This window comes from Glandiceps talaboti, chromosome 4, assembly GCF_964340395.1.
Source record: "Glandiceps talaboti chromosome 4, keGlaTala1.1, whole genome shotgun sequence".
Lineage (NCBI taxonomy): Eukaryota > Metazoa > Hemichordata > Enteropneusta > Spengelidae > Glandiceps > Glandiceps talaboti.
This window is the reverse complement of record NC_135552.1, coordinates 27562181-27582912: the sequence shown is the minus strand read 5'-3', so window position 1 is coordinate 27582912 and position 20732 is coordinate 27562181. Positions and strand designations below refer to the sequence as shown.

The window sequence follows — 20732 nt, the reverse complement described above, 5'->3', positions numbered from 1 at the left end:
CCACAGGTAGCTCAAGTAGCAATTTTTTTATACCTGCCATACAAACAGACAAACATGTAAACAAACAAACAATAAGAATGGTTTATATGTATCAGATCGTAAATTCAATGTTATATCTAAAAAGTTCACAACTTTCGTGATTACACAAGTTGTTTTTAGAAAACACTTTGCAAATCTCTTGTTTGATAATTTCTGTCTGTCAAGGTGATTTTTGTCAGATTACTAGCCGTCATCTCTGTATAAACCAACATTGATGTTGATATTGTTGTAGTGGTTGTGAAAGTAGGATTAGACCGACTAACTCACAAGTTTCGGCACCATCAAAATATAATATATAATATAATATAAACTCGACGTATATTTATTATTAACATCTAACTTTCATGTTGGCCATTTACACAAGAACGTGCTATTTTCGAAAAGAGGTAAGTGCATTTTTGGAAAAGAAGAAAGAGTTATCTCTATGTATGCAAATAGATGTGCAGTAAATATGCCTGGAACAACGACAGTGAAAGTCAGATTTGAGATACCAACAATACGAGAAAAGAAAGATTTAGTAGCCTATTCACGTGTACTTCATAAAAACATATGGAATTCATTCTAAGATTTGTTTAATAAGTTCAATAATATAAAGTACTCAACATTATCAACATTATGAATTTAAAGATTTGACGACTCTACTGAGATTCGAAAGTTACAATTTTAATAACTTTCGGCCTAAAAACTAGTTTAATTTTATGTATGACTGACATTTTTGGAAACACTTCTACTTCAATTTCAACAATTTAGCAGTAGCAAGTACATAATTCACAAAAGGTGATGAAGCTTACTAACGTGAAACTTTTATAGTCACTGCACCTAAAAAGAGATATCAGATAATTGCGATGTGATAGGGCAATCTAAAATCTAAAATTTTTATTTGAAATTCACCACAGAGAATGAAGATTTCTGATGACAGGTTGTCCTTTTTAACTGGAAACCTGCAAAATAGGAAAGTGTTCCCTTACATTTATCTTTACATTACTCCAGGCCATACACACCTACAAAAATACACAACATATAGATCTAGGCAATACATGTACTGTATATGACAACCTACACTCACTTTCAAAATAACTTGTCAAATACAGTTTTATGTATATATCATTATTTTAACAAACCTACACCAATCGAATATCCCTACTCCGTTCTTAACAAACACACATATAAACACATTTTCTGTATGTTACCCCTCACATAATTCATATAAGTACTCTACCATTTCAATCTGTAACTTTATTTCATGTTCAAATTGTACATAACACCTTTCACTAATAGCAACAAAAATCCACTCATTTAACAAAGACAAAAATGTCATAGTAACAAAATATGGGAAGGGGACGAGAAAATAGTCCTTGTATAGTCCTGAGTCCTTGTTCACTGTGATTGAAAGATGCTATCTATCTATCTTGGTTATGATGTCACAAGATCTCGTTCTGTGCCATCACCCTTTCAGACTCAGTTGAGTTTGAAAGTTTTGTTTGTAATTTCTCAACTTTATACACAGCCATCAAGCTGTTTGTTTCTAATATAGAAGAAACCTTGATATATGAATCTACATAATTTAAGCTGTTAATGAGTTATCATTGCCTTACAGGGAGGTAATAAATTTACATTATTAATATGCGAGTCTATTGTTCGTTTACTTTCTTATCAAGTAAATACACACTCTTAATTGCCAGGTAAACAGTTATTAATGGGATAAGATCGAAAACATCAACATCGTCATGCAAACACAATCTGTGAAACAAATAAGACTCAGCAAATACTGGTTCCTCTTCAAGGCACTTGTCTTTCCTCTCTAACATTTCCTTACAAACATGTGCTCTTGTCAGAAGTACAGAATCAATACCAATCATAGATACTCCGTATGTAATATAATGGTCGTCTGTCTCAAATGGTGAATCTTTGGCAGCTGATGAAAACTGGCAAATCATTTGTGGGTATGATCTGACATCTATTTTAGGTGCATAGACTTTGTTCTAGAAATTAAAAAAAGTGTTGTTGCATTAGAATTTTGTTCAAAACTTCAATTTCGGTACCAGACATCCAATTCCAAAGAGTCAGAATAAATGTCTCCAATAAATAATGTTCTAAAAGTTTACAATATGCTTTCAAGTTAGAACAAATCATTCCTACAAGAGAATTCTTTTGGAACAGAAATACTTGATAATATCAATGAAAGGCAGTGTACTTGTTTACAGGAATTACAGGACTAATATTGTTCTTTTCATATCTGATATGTGATTAGCCTAATTTGACGAAAGCCAGGACCCCAGCCAAACATAGAAGAGAAATTGGATTTCACACATGAGTACAGTAAAAGAACAATGGCCTTAACCTAACTTTGATTTGTTCAAGCATGTCTACATAATGGATTTGGAAATGAAATCAGAAATTGTGACAAAATAGCTGCCCTGTGATCATATATGATTGCATTGTATTATGAAATAAAAGTGACATGCATATATATTTGAGAAAACCCCATCCAGAGAGCAGTCATGTCCAAGCATGTCCAAGAAACAGCTCTAAATACGATGTATCTATCAGTATCATAAAAGGTTAGGGTAATGTGGATAACGTGTTACACATGTGTGGACATATTTATAACAGTTTGGTCGTGAAACAAGCAAGCATATTGATTTACAATATGTACAATCACTGAACTTGTCTATTTGACCCAACTCACTTGCACTACCAACATTTTATAAATTGTGGGTGAGCTGATGATATTCATATATTTGGCGAACTGCAACAAAAACCCACACATTGAAATGTCTATTGCACCTTTAAGTTCCAATACTTTAAAGCTAACATAAAGGTTAAAATCACTGCTACAGAAACCATTTTTCATCATCCCATTTTTTAACTCCTTTAGTCAGCCTCAATGCAAAAAACAAACCATACCTCACACATGATCAATAATTTGTACTTGTCTTTCTGGCATAGCTCAGTCACAGGAACTTTACGCTGAATTACTAGTTCCACGTCAGTTTCAGAAGCAATCCTCTTGCCAGACATTTCAAAATATCTCCTTGCAGACCTTCCCGTGCTGAAAAAAAGAGCGATTCAAACATGTTAACGCTATGTGTAAATGATACAGACAGACCATTACAGATGATGCATACTATATATTACTGGATCACAATTGAAAGAAATAGATTCAAGTCTACTATGATGTAATATGCAACTTCATGTTATGTTATTATAGTCACAGACAGGTATTTCATGATATCGTTTTCAACAGACACATTTACATATCATATGTAGGTCATACAAGGACAATCACATTGATAAGACTCATGATGTGTCTTTAGTCAGCAAAGCAAAATATGAAAAATAATAAATGTCAATGTTGAGAATTAATATTCATAACACATTTTGTTCAAGGAGTGTAGAGGAGCCTTTCCTTTACATCAAGTAAAAATATACAGCATGTTATACATGTAATTAAATATGCCAGATTTTAAAGATTTTAAAAGATGTTGTGTATTGAAATGTTGGACAACACTTTTTTTTTTTAGGTTTTCGTAAGACTGGGAAAGGAAGATACAGTGAATAGTCACATCTTTCCATGTTTGAAAGGATCTTACTTACTTTATTTCAAAGTTCTCAGTTTGTCTTAGGTTTCCCTCAATACTGCATACAAAGACCATAACCCTAGATATAAACTTATGAAGTTGTTCTTCTTCCAGCAATTTTGGCATCAAACACATATCAAGCCATGTCATGACTAAGCAAATTACACCTGTACGAACATGTTCAGGAATTTCTGAAAACTTAATGGATAAACAAAACAAAAAAGTAAAGATCATTGGCAGTCAGGGAATTTTTTCTTGAACTATATTCCACCTTAAGTTATATTCAGTAACTGTTGCACTATTTTACCACCTATAAAACATAACTCAACAAATATTCAATTGTGCTGAAGCTATTGAGGACACATATTTTTGATTGGCTGATTACAATCAATGCCTATTCCCTATGCCATACATAATTCTTATTTGTTTGAAATGTTTTGACCAAAAAGTGGTTCGCTTAAGGGGATACATTCATAAAATAGAGTACCACAGCTAAAAGTTTCATCATAGTAAAGTTAACCGTCTATATTTCTAATCTATGGAGTACCGTGTACCAAATCATTGTAAATGACAGTCCATGCAGTCTCAACCATTTTTAGGGAGCTGGTGATCAATGTAACAATCGATCACATCATGTCAGAGTAATGCTATGGATTTGAAAAATCGTAAGAAAATGGCTGTCAGGCCACCATATTGGATCGTATCATGAAAAAAATTGAAGTGCATATGTAAGTCATGGGACATTGTCTTCATACCAGCTTTGAATGCAATCAGTCAAGTCATGTGCAAATTATTGCTATGGACATGAACAAATCATAAGAGAATGGCTGTCAGGTGGCCATATTTGGATTATATCACCAAAAAAATTGATGTGCATATATGAAAGTCATGAAACAGTGTTTGCGAAAAACCACCCCAGTCATGTCAAAGCAGTGGCTCAAGATACAGACAAAATCATAACAAAATGACTGAAAGTCAGCCATACTGGTGGCCATATTGGATTGTATCATGATGAAAATTGCACATGTATGTTATACAACACTGTCATAATACCAACTTTGAATGAGATCAGTCTACACATGTCAGAGTTATGGCTCTGGACATGGAAAACTTGCAAACAAAATGGCCGCCTGGTGGCCATATTGGATTGCATCGTGATGAAAATTGACATGCACATGTATGTCACAGAATGCTGTCCTAATACCAACTTTCAACGAGATCTGCCCACAAATGTCTGAGTTATAGCTCGCGCTATGGAAAATTTGCAAACAAAATGGCTTCCTGGCGGCCATACTGGATTGCATCATGATGAAAATTGAGAAGTGACAAAATCTTTTTCACATGTTTAGACCAAATTAGCTGGTGGCTGTACATTACACTAACTACCTGATTGCTATAAATTACACTTACTAGCTGGTGGTTGTACATTACACTGACTACCTGATTGCTGTACATTACACTGACTAGCTGGTGGTTGTACATTACACTGACTAGCTGGTGGCTGTACATTACACTGACTAGCTGGTGGCTGTACATTACACTGACTAGCTGGTGGCTGTACATTACACTGACTACCATTATAATGTTGCTATTTTTGTTTCCATTATTTTGTCTACTCGAACAATTACTATTATGTCATGCCAATCACATGTCAAAAGTGGATGGACACAGCAAAGTACAGTCAGCACTAAGCTTCAGCTCCCAGGTCAAATAACTTCCACAACGTAAGACATGTCTATCCATCAAAAACTCAAACAAAAATGGTCGGAGACAATACGCAATACACCACAGGCCGGCTTCAGTGAACATGCTTTGAAAGAAGATGAAACCACTTCATGTCACTGTGTGGATGGTAATGAGCACAGTAAAAAATGAAATAAAGTGGGTGTACACATAGCTTTCAAGAGGGATGGTTATCCAACAAAACGTTCTGCTCTAACGAATTTGTGGGTCTACTTTCGCGAAGATTTTGAATGGTCATAGAATGTACTATTACGACACATGCTACATCTGAACAACTTGAGAGAATATTATGGGGAACTCTTGAAGCCATTCTCATCCGATTTCGGTATATTCGATGGGTACGGAAAAATTAGATAATTTTCGTTTTGATTAGATTGTCTGCAGGAGCTATTTTCCACCCATTGAATAGTTATGTCAACAAAGGACGCTGATAACAGCCTTCACTTTATGTAAACAACTTGGCTTCACTAGGATGTAAACAATACGCTGGATGGTCCATGTTGCCGTACAAGACAGCAAGGCATAGTCAGAAAACAAGCACTAAACTTGCATGGTGGATATTTAAACACAGGTATACTATTACATATAATGTGTACTAGCCATGACTACATTTGTCTGTGAAATTTACATCGAAAAAAAACCTTGTAAAGCAGTGTCAATCAGTCTCTGTGGTTTACCACACCTTCCTCACTCATTCACTACCAGAGGAACTATCGTTACTGCTAGCAGTCGGTTCAAATGAATTTGGCTAAATCACACCATCAGATATTAATGCTGGAGTGTAGTAGTGCTCTACGCTTGAGGAATCTGACCAATATTCAATGTCGGGTTCTGGCGAAAACGGGTTGTGAAGTTGACCTTCTGGTTCGACCATAATGGCTTTGCATGTTAAGATACACTGACGCACGCGTTTGTGTTCCTGCAATGACGCGTGACGTAATAAAGTTCTGAACGCTGTCCTATCCATATGCAAATGAGAGGTACTTACCTGAAGGTGCTCTGTGGCTGAGCCGAGAGTGCCTCATTTTTCATGCAATTTCTTGTGTTAGAATTATATTGTACTATTACAAACCCGATTTCCTTTATTTTTATTGCAAAATAAACATAATTACGAAAAAAATTATGAACCTTTGCATGTACACTTTAAGACAGCGGAGCTAAAAAGAACAATAAAACCCCCACTTGAAGTGAAGTGTCTACGGGAAGTAGCCCTATTGTGTCAGCGACCTTTGCGGCAGGAATATTTTGAGGAGTTTCATTGACCAACAACTCATGAAGATTTACATCAGGATGTTTTGATAAGTTACTCGAGTGGATGAATATTTACTTGAAGTTCATCGTTCCAACTCTGAGTAAAAAGAGTGTAACTTACATTTGCATTAGTAATAATGCTGGCCAAAACATCTCGATTCATTTCTTCCATAGACATGTGCCTTGTTTCTTCATAAAATTTTACCACAATCTTCAAAAAATCTGACTCTGTGGATGAAAATTAGTAAACAAGCGACCTATCAGTCAGAATAGCTCTGCTGTTTTTTTATTTTTTATTTTGGTAACATGTAGAAGTGGTTCAGTTGTTGTCAGCTCTTCACTATGCAGTTTTGTTTTAGCAATGTAATAAAGTGGTTAGTGCTTTCATATGATGTCTCACTTCTAAAACACATTTTACACAGAAAGTTGGTAAAATATTGTACTTTTATACTATAGTCACAATTTTACAAAAAATCTACTGTTATGAAAATTAATAATAATAATAATAATAATAATAATAATAATAATAATAATAATAATAATAACATATTTATTTCCATTTTGTATCATTTAAAAAAAATACATTAGGAAAATGTCGCAATGTCGCTCAGAACAAACAATCTAAAATCCATACAAGACAACACCAAAACTAGCGATATGAGACAAGAGTAAAACTGTTAAAACTGTTAAAACTATGCAATAGTGAATTAAAAGATTATCATGACTGTGACTGAACTGTGCGTGGGAAGAAACTGTTGCTAAAACATACCGACTTTTAAGGATTGATAGTGGCGGCTAGAAGGGAGCAACTGAAAAAGGTCATTTGTGGGATGTATACTGTCAGTGTCAGAGGCTCTGCAGACAATTCGTTGGTGGTAGAGCTTTTCAAGAGATGGCAAATCTGTGCCAATTATTTTCAATACAGTGGCCACGATCTTGTTCAGCTTCAATTTATAACTTTTGGATGCGGCTCCAAACCAAACTGTTATTGAAAAAGTTAGTAAACTTTCAATAACTGCTCTGTAGAATTGAACCATTATACTTTTGTTGATTCCGAACTTTTTTAACCGCCCCAGAAAGTAAAGACGTTGGTGTGCCCTTTTCAGGATGTTATCAGATTTGTTTTTCCGAAAGTCAATGACCATTTCTTTTGATTTGAAACATGGAGATCAAGGTTATTTTCTGAGCACCAGCTAACAAGATTATTAACTTCATTGCGATATGCACTTTCGTCTGAGTTCTCAATAAGACCTTCCACAGTAGTATCATCCGCGAACTTAATTATTGATGTACTTGGTTGACTGGAAACACAATCGTATGTGTACAATGAATATAGAAGTGGGGACAGAACACACCCTTGTGGTGCACCTGTATTAAGGACAATTGATGAGGACATGTTATTGCCGATTATAGAAAATTGAGAATCCACAAATTAATGGATAGGGGAAAACTGATTTCATGTTTTCTCTAGTAATTTGAATGGGAAAATTGTATTAAAAGCTCGATACTGAGGATCATTCAGATGACAAAGTGTAGACCAACAACAGGATAGTCCAATATATCGTAGATTTAAAGTTAGTGAAGAGATGTGTAATAAATTCAAGGACGATTTATCAAATGGTGTATATGAACGTAGAATTCGAGCAATTTATATGAACTTGGAGCATTTTGGTGTAGATGAAGCTTTATTTAAATTTAATGATCTCTTCTATGGACTACTTCCCGATAGAGGTACTAGGTCAGATAAGAAACGTCCCAAACATCCTGTAAATGAGTGGTTTGATGGAGATTGTAGATGTGCCAAGATAAATTTACAGAAAGTGTTGAGGTTGTTCAGGTGCACAAGGTCTCTAAATGATCTAGAATTTTACAAGACTTTGAGAAGCGAGTATAAAACATTGATCAAGAAGAAAAAACAACTATGTTGTGACAATAGAATTTCGGAGTTCAATAAAGCAGCACAAGATAAGGATAGTAGACATTTTTGGGGTTTTATCAGACAAACCAGGGTTTCTATTCCGTCCTCCATTAGTTCACTTGAATGGTTGTAGTTTTTCAAATCTTTATTTAATCCTACTAATAATCTCAATTACGATTATTCTGATCATTGGAAACTTTTTGAATCTACCTGACAAGTTTTGAGAATAGAGATTTTTCTTCTGTTCACAATGACCTGGATTCTGATGACATATTGAATTATCCTATCACAGAGGAGGAAATGGAAATAAGTATTAAAAATTTGAAAACAGGAAAAGTCACCTGGTTCTGACGGTATCCCTCCAGAATTTTATAAACATTGTTGTCAAAATCTAAGTGGCATACTCTGTCATTTATTCAACACAGTTTACAGTTTGGGGAATTTTCCTACGGCCTGGTCAGAGGGCATTATTTTTCCCCAATTCACAAAAAGGATTGAGACAGACAAAATGCATATGCACATGTATGTCATAGAACACTGTCCTCATACCAACTTTGAATGAGATCTGTTCAAGCATGTCTGAGTTATGGCTTTGGACATGGAAAATTTGCAAACAAAATGACTGCCAGGCAGCCATATTGGATCGTATCACGACGAAAATGGATAAGCACATCATGTATGTCATAGAACACAAAATACGTGAAATAATATTGAAATACTTGTCACTAAGACATTGATATCCCCAAGTTCAGCCACTGTTGGTTGATAGATTTTGCCAATAATGTACATGTCAGTAAAGGTGTCAGTAAAAATTAAGTTTATGTGCATAATAGGTTGCCATTTTTAAAAATTTAAATTTAAAACTTAAAACTTGTGCAAGCAGAGACATTCCACCTTCCATCAAAAGTTTGTGAAGTGGTATCTTTCCCTGTAGTCTCAACAGTATTATTCCGTCGGGCGTCTTCGGATCTGAGGCTCAATATGACGCTACCTGAATCTGAATCTGAAGCCAACTTTATACGAGTTGCACATGTGATTTGTCGGATTACTCGTACAGAGTCGTAGTACATACGCTAATGTCAGGGATCACTAGACATGTACATTTCATACTTAGCAAAGACGTCAAATTTAGTGCGAGTGTAGATGAGTATTATGGAATAATATAATATGTCGTTTACCTTCGAGTTCTGACTGTATTTCGCCCTTGACAGCATCACTTACACTTACAGGAACCGCGTGAACGACGCCAGCTGGTGTTTTCACGCGAACACTGTTGAACAACCACTGTACTATCGGAGTAAAACATGACAGAAGGGTCATCCTGGTATCAGTCAAATGACGATAATAATCATCGAACTGCGCGTGATCATCTATGAAAGGTGGGAAACGACGACACATATATTTCAATGCCCCGGCTTGTTTTTCAGTCCAAGCTGACGCACACTGCAAATTTCTGCCGCGGAGTGCGTTCATTGGGCAATATTTACAGCATCCGTCCTCTTTCGAACGCGAACAAGGAGAAGAGATTGACTTCGGTGAATTATTTGATGAGAATTTCTCCCAAAAACGTTGCATTTTTTCACTTAATGCTTCTTCTTCTTCTTCGTTACGTGTAAAACGTCGAACTTTAGGTCGTCTCTGGTCGTCTTCTGCCATCTTTAGCGAGTATAAAGTTGGCGTCAGATTGAGATTCAGGCATCTTGATAGTAAGAGGTGGAGGAAAGAACTTTGATTTGAGACTGGGACATGTCTACCTCTTATGGGGGGGGGGGGTTCTAGGGGTTCTCCCCCTAGAAGCCCTGGAGGACTTTTACTCTTAAAGCCAATTTTCAGGCTATTAACAGACACTTTCAGAACAATAATTTGCAAGCTTTAAAAGACAGCTCTAACAATTGTAAAAAAGCAACTACGCATGGTTGAAACATTTTTGAAATAAAGTTTCATAGCATCTTGACAGTAAGAGGTGGAGGGAAGAACTTTCATTTGAGGCTTGGACATGTCTACCTCTTATGGGGGGTCCTATGAAGTTTTTTTTTACCAATTTTGGTGAATCTTCTTGTTGGTTTAACGAATGAGTGACCTCTGGGGTGATGGAGTACAAGGGGTCCCCAGCAGATTTGCAGTTTTTTGTTTCTATTTAGGCAATTTTTAGGTTATTCATAGCCTCTGAGATATATATTGCCAAGCTTAGAAACGCTAAAGTAAATATAACTTTTTGAATAAGTTTTCCATGTTATAAAAGTGGGCCTGTAACATTGGTATAGGGGCATCGATATTGCATGTATAGTAAAGTTACTGATCATGTGTTAGAGCGCTTTAGGAGGTCATACGTAGTGTACAATAGAAACTTGAATTTGAGTTGTGGTGTCGATACATATAGTGTCCGAAATAGGAAGTATGTTCACCCCTTCTGAAAAATTCATACCGGAGAGACTAGAACAATTTAGATTAGTATGAAGATTACGATAACAAAACCTTCAAGTTCACTTTTGCCCCAAAGTGCAAGATACTAGTAAGTGACGCACTGATTGTGAAACAGCCAAACACTTACATGGCATATTGTTCTGTAACAATCTGATTAAAATCCGATGTAGATGTCGGCTAATCGTTCATTGCTATTTTACCTTCGTTATTTTGCCAGAATTGACCTTCTTTGTACATGTTTACATTTTTTAGAGGAGGCGACCAGGCTAAAAAATGTAAACATGTACCAAGAAGGTCAATTCAGGCAAAATAACGAAGGTAAAATAGCAATGAACGATTAGCCGACATCTACATCGGATTTTAATCAGACTGGTTCTGTAACTAGTGTGGTAGCTAGGTAATACATGTATTATATGTATAATTATATGTACAGTTATGTTTGAACCCTTACATGAAGTAATGTTTAAAAAACTTATGAAAGGAACAGACCGTCAAGAACAAATGTATATATGTACCACAGGCTAACGAAACTGCCTGGTCCCTGACATGAGTTTGAAAATGTTTGTCATGATTTGACAAGTGTCCTGGTTGGAGAGGTACGAGCAGGTTGAACCTTATTATCGTTTGAATCACTTTACTTAGTTACTAGAAACATACATTCATATATTTCATTTCACATCACTATTTCTAAGTTGGTCCAACATATTGTTTTCATCTCAGACATTTTAGATGCAATGACCAATGTCGTCGAATTATTCATTTTTCATACTTTTAGGAACCGTACAAGTTTGTTGTCATCGTGTTTTGTTTCCCCATTTTCTAACATAATCGCTCTGTGAAGTAACAATTGACAGAGCGCCAAAGGCGGCCATATCATGGAATTATGACAAAAACTCAACAAACGGATTCTTTTGTTGCTGCTAATAGCAACTTTTATTATGCAGATCATAACCGGTACAGACGTAATAAATAGATTTTACGAATACAATAAAGTGATATATTATTAAAACGTCTAATTTGTAACTGTCACCTCAGACCACTGCTACTGAGATTCGTTGTTGCCTGTTGACGTTTCTGTTCAAAGCAAGGGTTTCAATCCTGCAGGTTCTCGCATTTAGTGCTATCGTAAAGGGGAATGCCACTCCAGGAAATAGAAACATTTTCATAAACTATGGGTTCTGGAGAGTCATGTCATGATTTTACATCACGTGCAATTATTTGTGATTTCAGAGAAGCATCAAGTTGATCTTGTGCATTTATAGTGTATCTTTGCTCAGGCTATTGCATCATGGGTGATAACAGAAATACAGTATTTGATGGATGAAGACTGACTATTCAAGACAACTGTTTCACACTGAAGTGTATAGCATTCTTAAATTCTGTTAGACAAATCTATTTCAATAAATTTTGATCCTACTGCTGGCGAAAACCCGGGAGTACGCAGCATGTATATGGTATAATACTTCTAGTAAATTATAGAAGTTACAATAGTTGCAGTACTGCAGTGGTCTGAGCTGTCACCCATAAAGACCCATGCTTCCAGATTTAATGTAAAATTATAAAACATCATACCGACTCTACCATTAATGTGTTGTACTAGCAAATTGGAGTGTGAAATTAACAACATCCATTGTAAATTAGAACTAATATTCTATAGTATGGAGACATTCACCATAAGAATTATCGGTACAAATACCCAATTTTCTGTAACTCTTTTGGCATAAGTCAATTTTATGTTAGACTATAATAACAAGTATATAATTCTAATGAATATATCAATGTTCGAAACATGATGACCACATTAAAAAATTATCATTTAGGATATATCAGTATACATGCGTCTGTTAGTGCAGAAGAATTTCAAACTTATGCATTCCATTTATAGTAAACACTACTTCTGAACGGATCAGGGATGAAGAGGAATTGGTCATCACCAATTTTGAAGGCTGCACAATCTTTCGGTGCTCTAGTAGTAAACACTTGGTACGTATGGAAGTAAGAGGCTATTTGTTTGTAGAGAATAGAAGGTTGAAATCCGCTATCATCTCCCTCGGCCTCCCCACTCGTACTCAACAGAAATAATTCTCCATTTATAATAAATGGACACGACATGGAAGCAGCATACGTTGGAATTGACTGGTGCAACACGAATTCGTCATCGTCATTGGTCCAAATATACAATGGCGATGAAGTCTGATAAGTGTTTTCCGAGTTACTTCGTGAAATCATGTCGAAGAGATACAGAACGCCCTCTGGAGATCGGAATGGCTCAGTTGCGTAGGAGCTTCCAGACACTGGTAGAACCTGGTAAATTTCAAAGCTGGAAGATCCTTCATTAAATTGGAAGATTTTTGTTGTTACATTTACATTTACATCTAAATCATTGCCCAAATCAGAAATAATTAAGAAAGTAGAACCATTTTCCGAAAATGAGGACGTAGATGATATTTTATCTGCAAGGATTTCTTGTTTAATCTGGAATTGTTCGTTTTGCCATTCGAAAATGACAACTCTGGTGTCTCCAAGCAACGGGCGAGCACTCAAAGCAAGAAAATACGTATCACCATTAGCATTGGTGTGGCTGAATGTGTGAACGTCTATAAAATTGTACACAGTTGACTGTAAATTTTGAAGGAATTGAAAATTTGCCCCGTCCCACTTGTAGACAACAGAGTCAGTATCCTCAAAGTTAACTGCAAATGCAAGAAAATGTTCGTCAGCAATTTTGAAATATTCTACGTCGAAAGCTGTGATCACGTCTAGCACTTGGTACTGTACGAACTGCCCGTCGTCAACACTATATTCGTAAAGGTATACTTCGTTGTTGTTTGGGCTTGGTAAAGCAAGGTACGTGGAATCATCCATATCGAAAACGTCAAGCTGATTAAGTCCAGCCGTAGGAATTATTTGCCTTCCACGCTGAAAGTTTCCGGTCACTATGATTTCAGGTGGTTCAGTACTTTCACAAGTTAGAGGACCTAATGTGTTATAAGTGAAAAGGTGATTACAGTTGAAAAACGGTTGGACGCAATTTGAGTAGAGATAACACAAAGTGCCTGAACACCAACAAGTCCAAAGGATTGAAGCACCAACTCTTATATATTTAGTGTAGTTAACTTGATAAATGACATCGGATTATATAAAAAGACTCACATTATAAAGCTAAATGTATCGATACAATTATGCAATTCAGCTGATGCAAAGCGTTGTTAGAAGACTACTGCTAGCAATGTAGAAGAACGATGAATTACAAACATGTACGTAGTAACAATTTATACTAGAAAGCCTAACTTGTGTGGACCTGTGAAACTTGGAACTCTGAAGTTGATCATATGAAAGGTGATAAATAAATTGAAGAGAAGATATGTTTAGATATATACCTGTAAGTCCTTCATCAATGCCACTGGGTCTACAGTCTAATCGACCATCGCAGGTCAGTGATGACGAGATACACATGCCAACTTGACAAAGGAACTTGTCGGCTCCCATACAGTCACTTGTAATGCCTAACCATGAAGAAACAAGGCTAATGTAAGACTTAAAGAGAACATTGACATTTGGTGAGTTGAATGACAAATTACAATATTCCAACCTTCTCAAACAACTATGCCATACTCATAGTTGCATGTCGCATTTTAAGAGACACAAGTGAAATTGTAAAGCTTTCTTTTCCTGGGTAAAAGTATATGTACATTGAACCTTGATTAAGTTATTCTAGTATATTGTTTACGACTTCGATATGGTATTAAACCCGTCTTCTTTCATGTTTGCCTATATTGAAGACATGGTAGGAGTTGCCTTGACGTTTTAGTATACGGAATGACATTTTGTCATCGAATCGTTCCCGTATTAACTGAGCACATAGAGTTCTGTCCCGTGTACTACCAAGATCAACCAATTGGTGGTTAAGTATACTCCAGCAGAAATTACCCCAACAAACGTATATGCACTTGACTTATGTCCCCATTATATTATTCTGTTGAATTCATACTTGATAATTGACTATTAATATCTTCCAATCTTCCGTGAAAACTGATTTTTTTCGACACAACTGATTATTGAGATATCATGGTAGGATTATAATGAAGTATGTACATACAAAATAAGAGCAAACATTATCATGTAGAGACACTCTGTACATGTAACATATCACCAGATATGTTGGGCCCACCCACCCTACCTCGTATCACCCACTCCTGGCACAGATAATACCTGAACACTGATACATGCTGGCACAAACAACAGACAAGAAAAAATTGTCCGTGAACAAACTGAAACTAGTACTATATATTCATAGAGGTTAGATAATGAGTTAGAGAAAATGTTGATGGCGATTAAAACAATGTAAAAATGTTTGGACTTTCTATATTTTTCACAGCTCCAAAAACCAAAAGTAATGACAATAGCGAGCAATATGGAATACAGAATGGAAACGAGAAGAATTAATTGAATAACTACTATTTATATGTATACAATTGTAACGTATTCAATGATAGTTTGTTACTTGATGAAGTTAGGTTTCCTCTTTTTGACAAGAGACGTAATTTTTCACAGAATCCAGCTCATAATATCATAAATAATAGCTATACTGTATCGCAGATCCAACTCCCTCAATGAGTACCATCAGAACTTAATAATTTGCAGAAAATATCCGTTTATCTGGCGTGGGTGATACTTTATGTGGGTGAGCATTAACTGAAGGTTACCAAAATACAGTATCACAGCTCAGTTCGCGTTGTTTAAAATTATGCATCTAGTATAGTAAGTTGTTAGTTGACTGGTTGAAAAACAGTGCCTCTTTGGTATTTATGTTACGGATGACAGAACACAACTTACTGATATTCGCAAAGTTTTAATGTTTTGCGAGGTCACAGTGACAGAACACAGCTTTCTAATATTCGCTAAGTTTTGATGTTTTGCGAGGTCACCGTGAACTCTCAGCTGTCATGAATTAATACTTAGAACAAATGTTTGCATATCGCGAATAGTATTCTTCTAAGATGACAACATTAAGTTATTATAAGATCAACAGTGTCAAATAATGACTGATTACAGGCAGCTGGAAGAACAATAACGTGATCACATTGTTTAGCTAGTTTTCATATTTGTCAATATCATTTGCATTGAATTAAGACGACGGCAACACTTCCGTTTTATTCATTTATGGTGCTGATTATTTTATCACCCAATCATTTGAGTATTGTATATTTTGTGTTTATAAGAATTTTATGTTGAAATAAATTATGAATTCATTCTTTGGAAGTGAGAGAGCTGAATGCAACAGCTAGGCCTAGACAAGGAGCTTCCATATCTGCTCCGTGGCTACTTCTAAATGATCCAGGTTAACCATGAACATTGTGTGCAGTTTGAGCTAATTCCCTTTCAAGTCCAAGTCGATCCCGTGTACAAAGTGGAGAGAGAGTAACATTGGAGGAGGGTTACGTTAACATTAGAGGTCCCCCTAATTGTTGCATTTACACTGGTCTGAGGTTTATCTGGGCATTATCTATATTGACAAACGTGTACGTTTAGTTCTGAAATTTCTGACACTAATACTTTCTCTTTCGATATCCGATATCCGTTCTAATTCTAGAAATGGTCGACAGGTTATGATACCATCTGTCCCTTAATTTACAAATAGAGTGAAATAATATAACCATATGTATGTCGTAGGAAAACAATGTGAACAATAGAGTAACCGTACTGTATTAAACAAACATGTCAAAAGTAGGAAATTTATTAATAAATTGGGCGTGTATTTCGTTAAAAGGTACAAAGTTGAGAACCCGACAAATGCTTCAATTTTAAAGACAACGAATGCGAGTTCTAACCTGTAGACTAAGTATGCTAACAGTACAACTTTGACACGGTGCTCAGGTACCAATGTAGCAAAGTTTGATCATCAGAAAATGACGAGTTGTACCAACTATTAAATCGTAGGAGGGAAAATTTGATAATAAAAAACAGAAAAGATTCTACCTGGTTTGCAAACTTTCTCATCAGTACGATCATGGCAGTGGTAAACACCATCACATGTAATATCAATATCCATGCATTTTTCAAGGCAACAAAAACAGTCGATTTCATCAGAACCATCTGGACAGTCTCTCACTCCATTACATTTGAATTCCCGAGGCAGACATTCTCCATCATCGCAGTAAAAATACGACGAATCTTCCTCTAGACATTGGTCTGAAACTGTTCACAATTATGACAATTACAACAATGATGCCATCTGATAAGATGACCGTGACGATGATCACAAGATAGTGCTTTCTACTACTTTCAAACTTTCAACTGGCCTGCCTATTTGGTTGGATCTGACGCTGTTACACTCTTCACTGTATTGAACGTTCACTATTTGTAAACGAGCGTAGCAGAGTCACAGATCTAACGAAGTAGACATACTATCTCTCGACTGGCATGGTGAGCAAAAGATTGGAAACATGGTAAATATTGTACTACCATGATTATATTATCGATAAATCTGTAGAAAAATACTTTCGCACAAACAAGCAACGAACATACATATACCAACCGACAAAAAACAAGTGTCTTGGAATAGAGACAAAAATTCTATTATGCTAATCGTACCGGAGAATATATTATAAGCATTGTGATAACACTTGCCATCTTTTTGAAAGACGCAGAGTAAAATCGAAATATAGCATAGACTTTTTGGTTTCCAGTATATTCAAATGTGTATACACAAAGCAGAATGGAAACCTGTGATATGTAATTTGCATGTATTAGTATTGATAAAGTTCTTAACGAAAGATTATTCATGTGGCGAATATTCACTATGAAATAGACTGCCGAGTTACCTTGATCTGGCGAATACTGACAAATAAACGGATGCTTCTGTTTACATTTATCGTGGTCCCATTCATAATCAAAACCATGTCTACATACATAGAATGAAGAAACAGGGTGATTTAACCAAAAATTAAACACACAGTTACAGAAATATTAGAGTCTTGTGGTGCTTCGGAACCTACTACTACTACTACTACTACTACTACTACTACTACTACTACTACTACTACTACTACTACAACTACTACTAAATTATAGTACCAATGCCGCTGTCATTTGGTTCTGAATGGCTAAAGTCCTTTCGCAGGATTTGAACAACCACTGTGCCTAGTCAATGCAACTGTATAATTGGTACCTGGTAGGACAGAGATTGCTATGCTAATGTTCTAAGCCCATTCGACTTCTGAGGCGGCAATGGATTGTCGGAGAAGTGTAAATGACCGCTGAGCTTTTATAAGTCTGCCTGGGGTATTAATTATACTGCTATGATCACGATATTTATTGTTTACAGCACTTTATAAACGTGTAACTTTATATAAATTATTAATCAATCTCGAAATGTTCAAGCCCAGAGATTTGTCTTCCGGGTCAGACTGTTCGTTCGCCCAAACTACACTTTCGCAAATAGCCAAGTCTCTTGGGCTACACATGTTTTCATTCTACTTACAACATGACTGCGCAATCCCGTCTGGTTGCTTTTCCAGAAACAATTTCTTTCCAGTTAGAATAGCAAGCATCTTTAATATCACCATATTTCCAATTGCCTTCTTCCTTTTTATCACGTAAGCCAATCCAGTAATCAAGAACGTCTAATTGATTGTCTTTGAGTACGTTTGTGAGGAATTTCTGGATGTGTTCGCTTGATATGTGGACTAAAGTTCCACCGTCATGGTTGCATTGTCGTCTAGCATGGTGCCATGATAAGCTTCTGGTAAAGACATAGTAGACGGCACACTCACTGCTATAGGGACCATAAACCGCATCTTTTTTAAAACAGTGACAACTCAAAGTCAGTATATCACATCTCTATGACAAGACGAAACAGGTACACTAGCCGCAGCTGCAACGTGTTTTGAAACTATTGTCATATACAATGTCATAACTTACTCATAACTGTCTGTTGGTAAATGTATTTGTGAAGCTGTGCACATAGTATGGTGTAATAAATCCCATCAAATTGATTTTTGAGTCCACACCCTAAAATCAGCGCCCAAATGCAACCATGACTTCAACCCGTTGTTGTACTATTTATGGATATAACCTACCTTTAATTATATATGGTACGGTGTTTAAGTATTTGTATTTTAACAATCTTCGGTGAATAAATTGTAATAATTAATTAGACATTGCGCATGTCAATCGAAGTATATTTTATATATATGTAGTATAGTAGTAATTCGAAATGGTGATTCATTAGAGAGTTGATTTTAGGGTGCGATGTATTTGTAATTCATCAATTTGATTTGATGAATTGCACCATACCATGTGTATTGCGACACGTGTGTGTTTAAATGACAGTGGATTCAGGGTGTATGACATTATGACTAAATTATTATCTCAAACACAACATTTTCAAAAACGTTCCACTTGCAGCTAATCAGTTTTAAAGGCCAGAGAGAACTAGAGAGGGAGACCATGGCCAGTTTGAGAAAGAACTGGGTTGAGGGAAGAGTCCGGTCAGGGCAGCAAGCTGGCGAATCATAGACATAACTTGGGCGTGGTTTAAGTATTCCTGTGGTGCTGGAGTGATCTCGGCACGGAATGAAATAAAGTGGCGTGTGTATTACTGTATGTGCGCTCGCTTATATTTATTGGTACCAAAGAAGCAAACAGCGATATTCCTGTAAGAGTAAATTCACTATCTATATAGTTTATTTAGCTCTGTAAAGTGCTATATAACCCCATTTACCGTTAGTAAGTAAGGGGATGGATCCTTAGTAAGTAAGGGCGATGTAGACTAATATACCAAGTCCATATCACGTTTGCTGTAAACCAGTATACATCCCAAGGGCGTACACATTTGACGTAGTCCAAATCACCATTTCAATTAACATTTAATTTCATACTTTTCCGTTCTTGTTATACTTTCATAGTTCAAACACATTTACCATTTGGTAATAATTTCCGTCTGCGGATATTAATCTCAATAGTATCACATATGTATTGTATAACCTTAATCATACTGGTAAAAGAAGTCAACATAGTATTTGTAATATAAATATTTATTGCAAACATCTGTGGTGAATGTAAAACATACGTTTAGAATTCCACCTACACTCGCAAAACGCCAATGTGGACAATATGGTATATCCTGTATAATAAACTCGTCGATGTTGAAATTAACAGAGTCCTGAACATATTACATCTTGAAATTTTGACATTTTGGTACAATAACTATTTGAATTAAAACCTTTATGTTATATACATTTCACCTACATATTCAAGAGTCAACTTACTCTGTTTTGGAAGTGGTTGACTCGGATTTGGATAGTTGCAGTCGAGTTCATCAGATCTATCAAAACAGTCGGTGACGCCATCACAACGGCGATCCAAAGGAACACACTCATCTCCCTCTTCACAAATAAACCCTGCATCGTTCGAGTCAGCTATGTTAGGTAGTAGAAGTTGGAGAAAGGAAATATAACTATCACTAATTTAATGTATACCACAATGACATTCAAGTCAATGCGTTCACCAGGTCCACTCGTCATGCTCAGGAAAATATGTCCACATGAAACCGTTTTATTTGCACGAATAAATAAATTAGTGAGGGAAATGAACATGCTGTACTTTGTATTACACGTACCTCTAGATTTGATATACTGAATTGAGTATAACCCTTACTAAAATATGTAATGTTTTCCCCTGGATTTGTGGCAAGGGTACAACCAAAACACTTGAGGTCAAATGCGACTGCTTCGAATAGCACAGTACAGCATAGAACAGTGTATGCTTAATGT

At 36.0% G+C, this 20732-nt stretch overlaps 2 protein-coding genes across 3 annotated transcripts in view; both read right to left on the bottom strand.

Moving 5' to 3' along the window:
• Positions 1-1334: 1334 nt before the first annotated feature.
• On the bottom strand, positions 1335-10188 carry LOC144434436 (uncharacterized). The gene is made up of 5 exons (XM_078122885.1): positions 9711-10188; positions 6736-6842; positions 3637-3818; positions 2947-3091; positions 1335-2021 (listed from the first exon to the last, which is right to left on the bottom strand). Exons 1-5 carry the CDS (start codon positions 10186-10188, stop codon positions 1671-1673), a joined length of 1263 nt encoding a protein of 420 aa, XP_077979011.1. The 3' UTR covers positions 1335-1670.
• Positions 10189-11913: 1725 nt separating this feature from the next.
• LOC144434080 (uncharacterized) overlaps positions 11914-20732 on the bottom strand; it is an 11682-nt gene continuing 2863 nt past the window's right edge. For both annotated transcript variants that reach the window (XM_078122536.1, XM_078122535.1), the window contains 6 exons: positions 20229-20378; positions 18440-18755; positions 17781-17860; positions 16936-17154; positions 14337-14462; positions 11914-13934 (listed from right to left, as the gene is read on the bottom strand). In XM_078122536.1, the coding sequence (XP_077978662.1) occupies positions 12823-13934; positions 14337-14462; positions 16936-17154; positions 17781-17860; positions 18440-18755; positions 20229-20378 (2003 nt within the window). In that variant the 3' untranslated portion in view covers positions 11914-12822. The remainder of the gene's footprint in view (positions 13935-14336; positions 14463-16935; positions 17155-17780; positions 17861-18439; positions 18756-20228; positions 20379-20732) is intronic.

Coding starts and splice junctions, on each gene's coding strand:
- LOC144434436 (XM_078122885.1), bottom strand. CDS start 10,188: ATGGCAGAAGACGACCAGAGACGACCTAAAGTTCGACGTTTTACACGT. Junction 3,819..6,735: donor GCATTATTACTAATGCAAAT/GTAAGTTACACT, acceptor TTATCCATTAAG/TTTTCAGAAATTCCTGAACA. Junction 2,022..2,946: donor AATTATTGATCATGTGTGAG/GTATGGTTTGTT, acceptor TTTAATTTCTAG/AACAAAGTCTATGCACCTAA.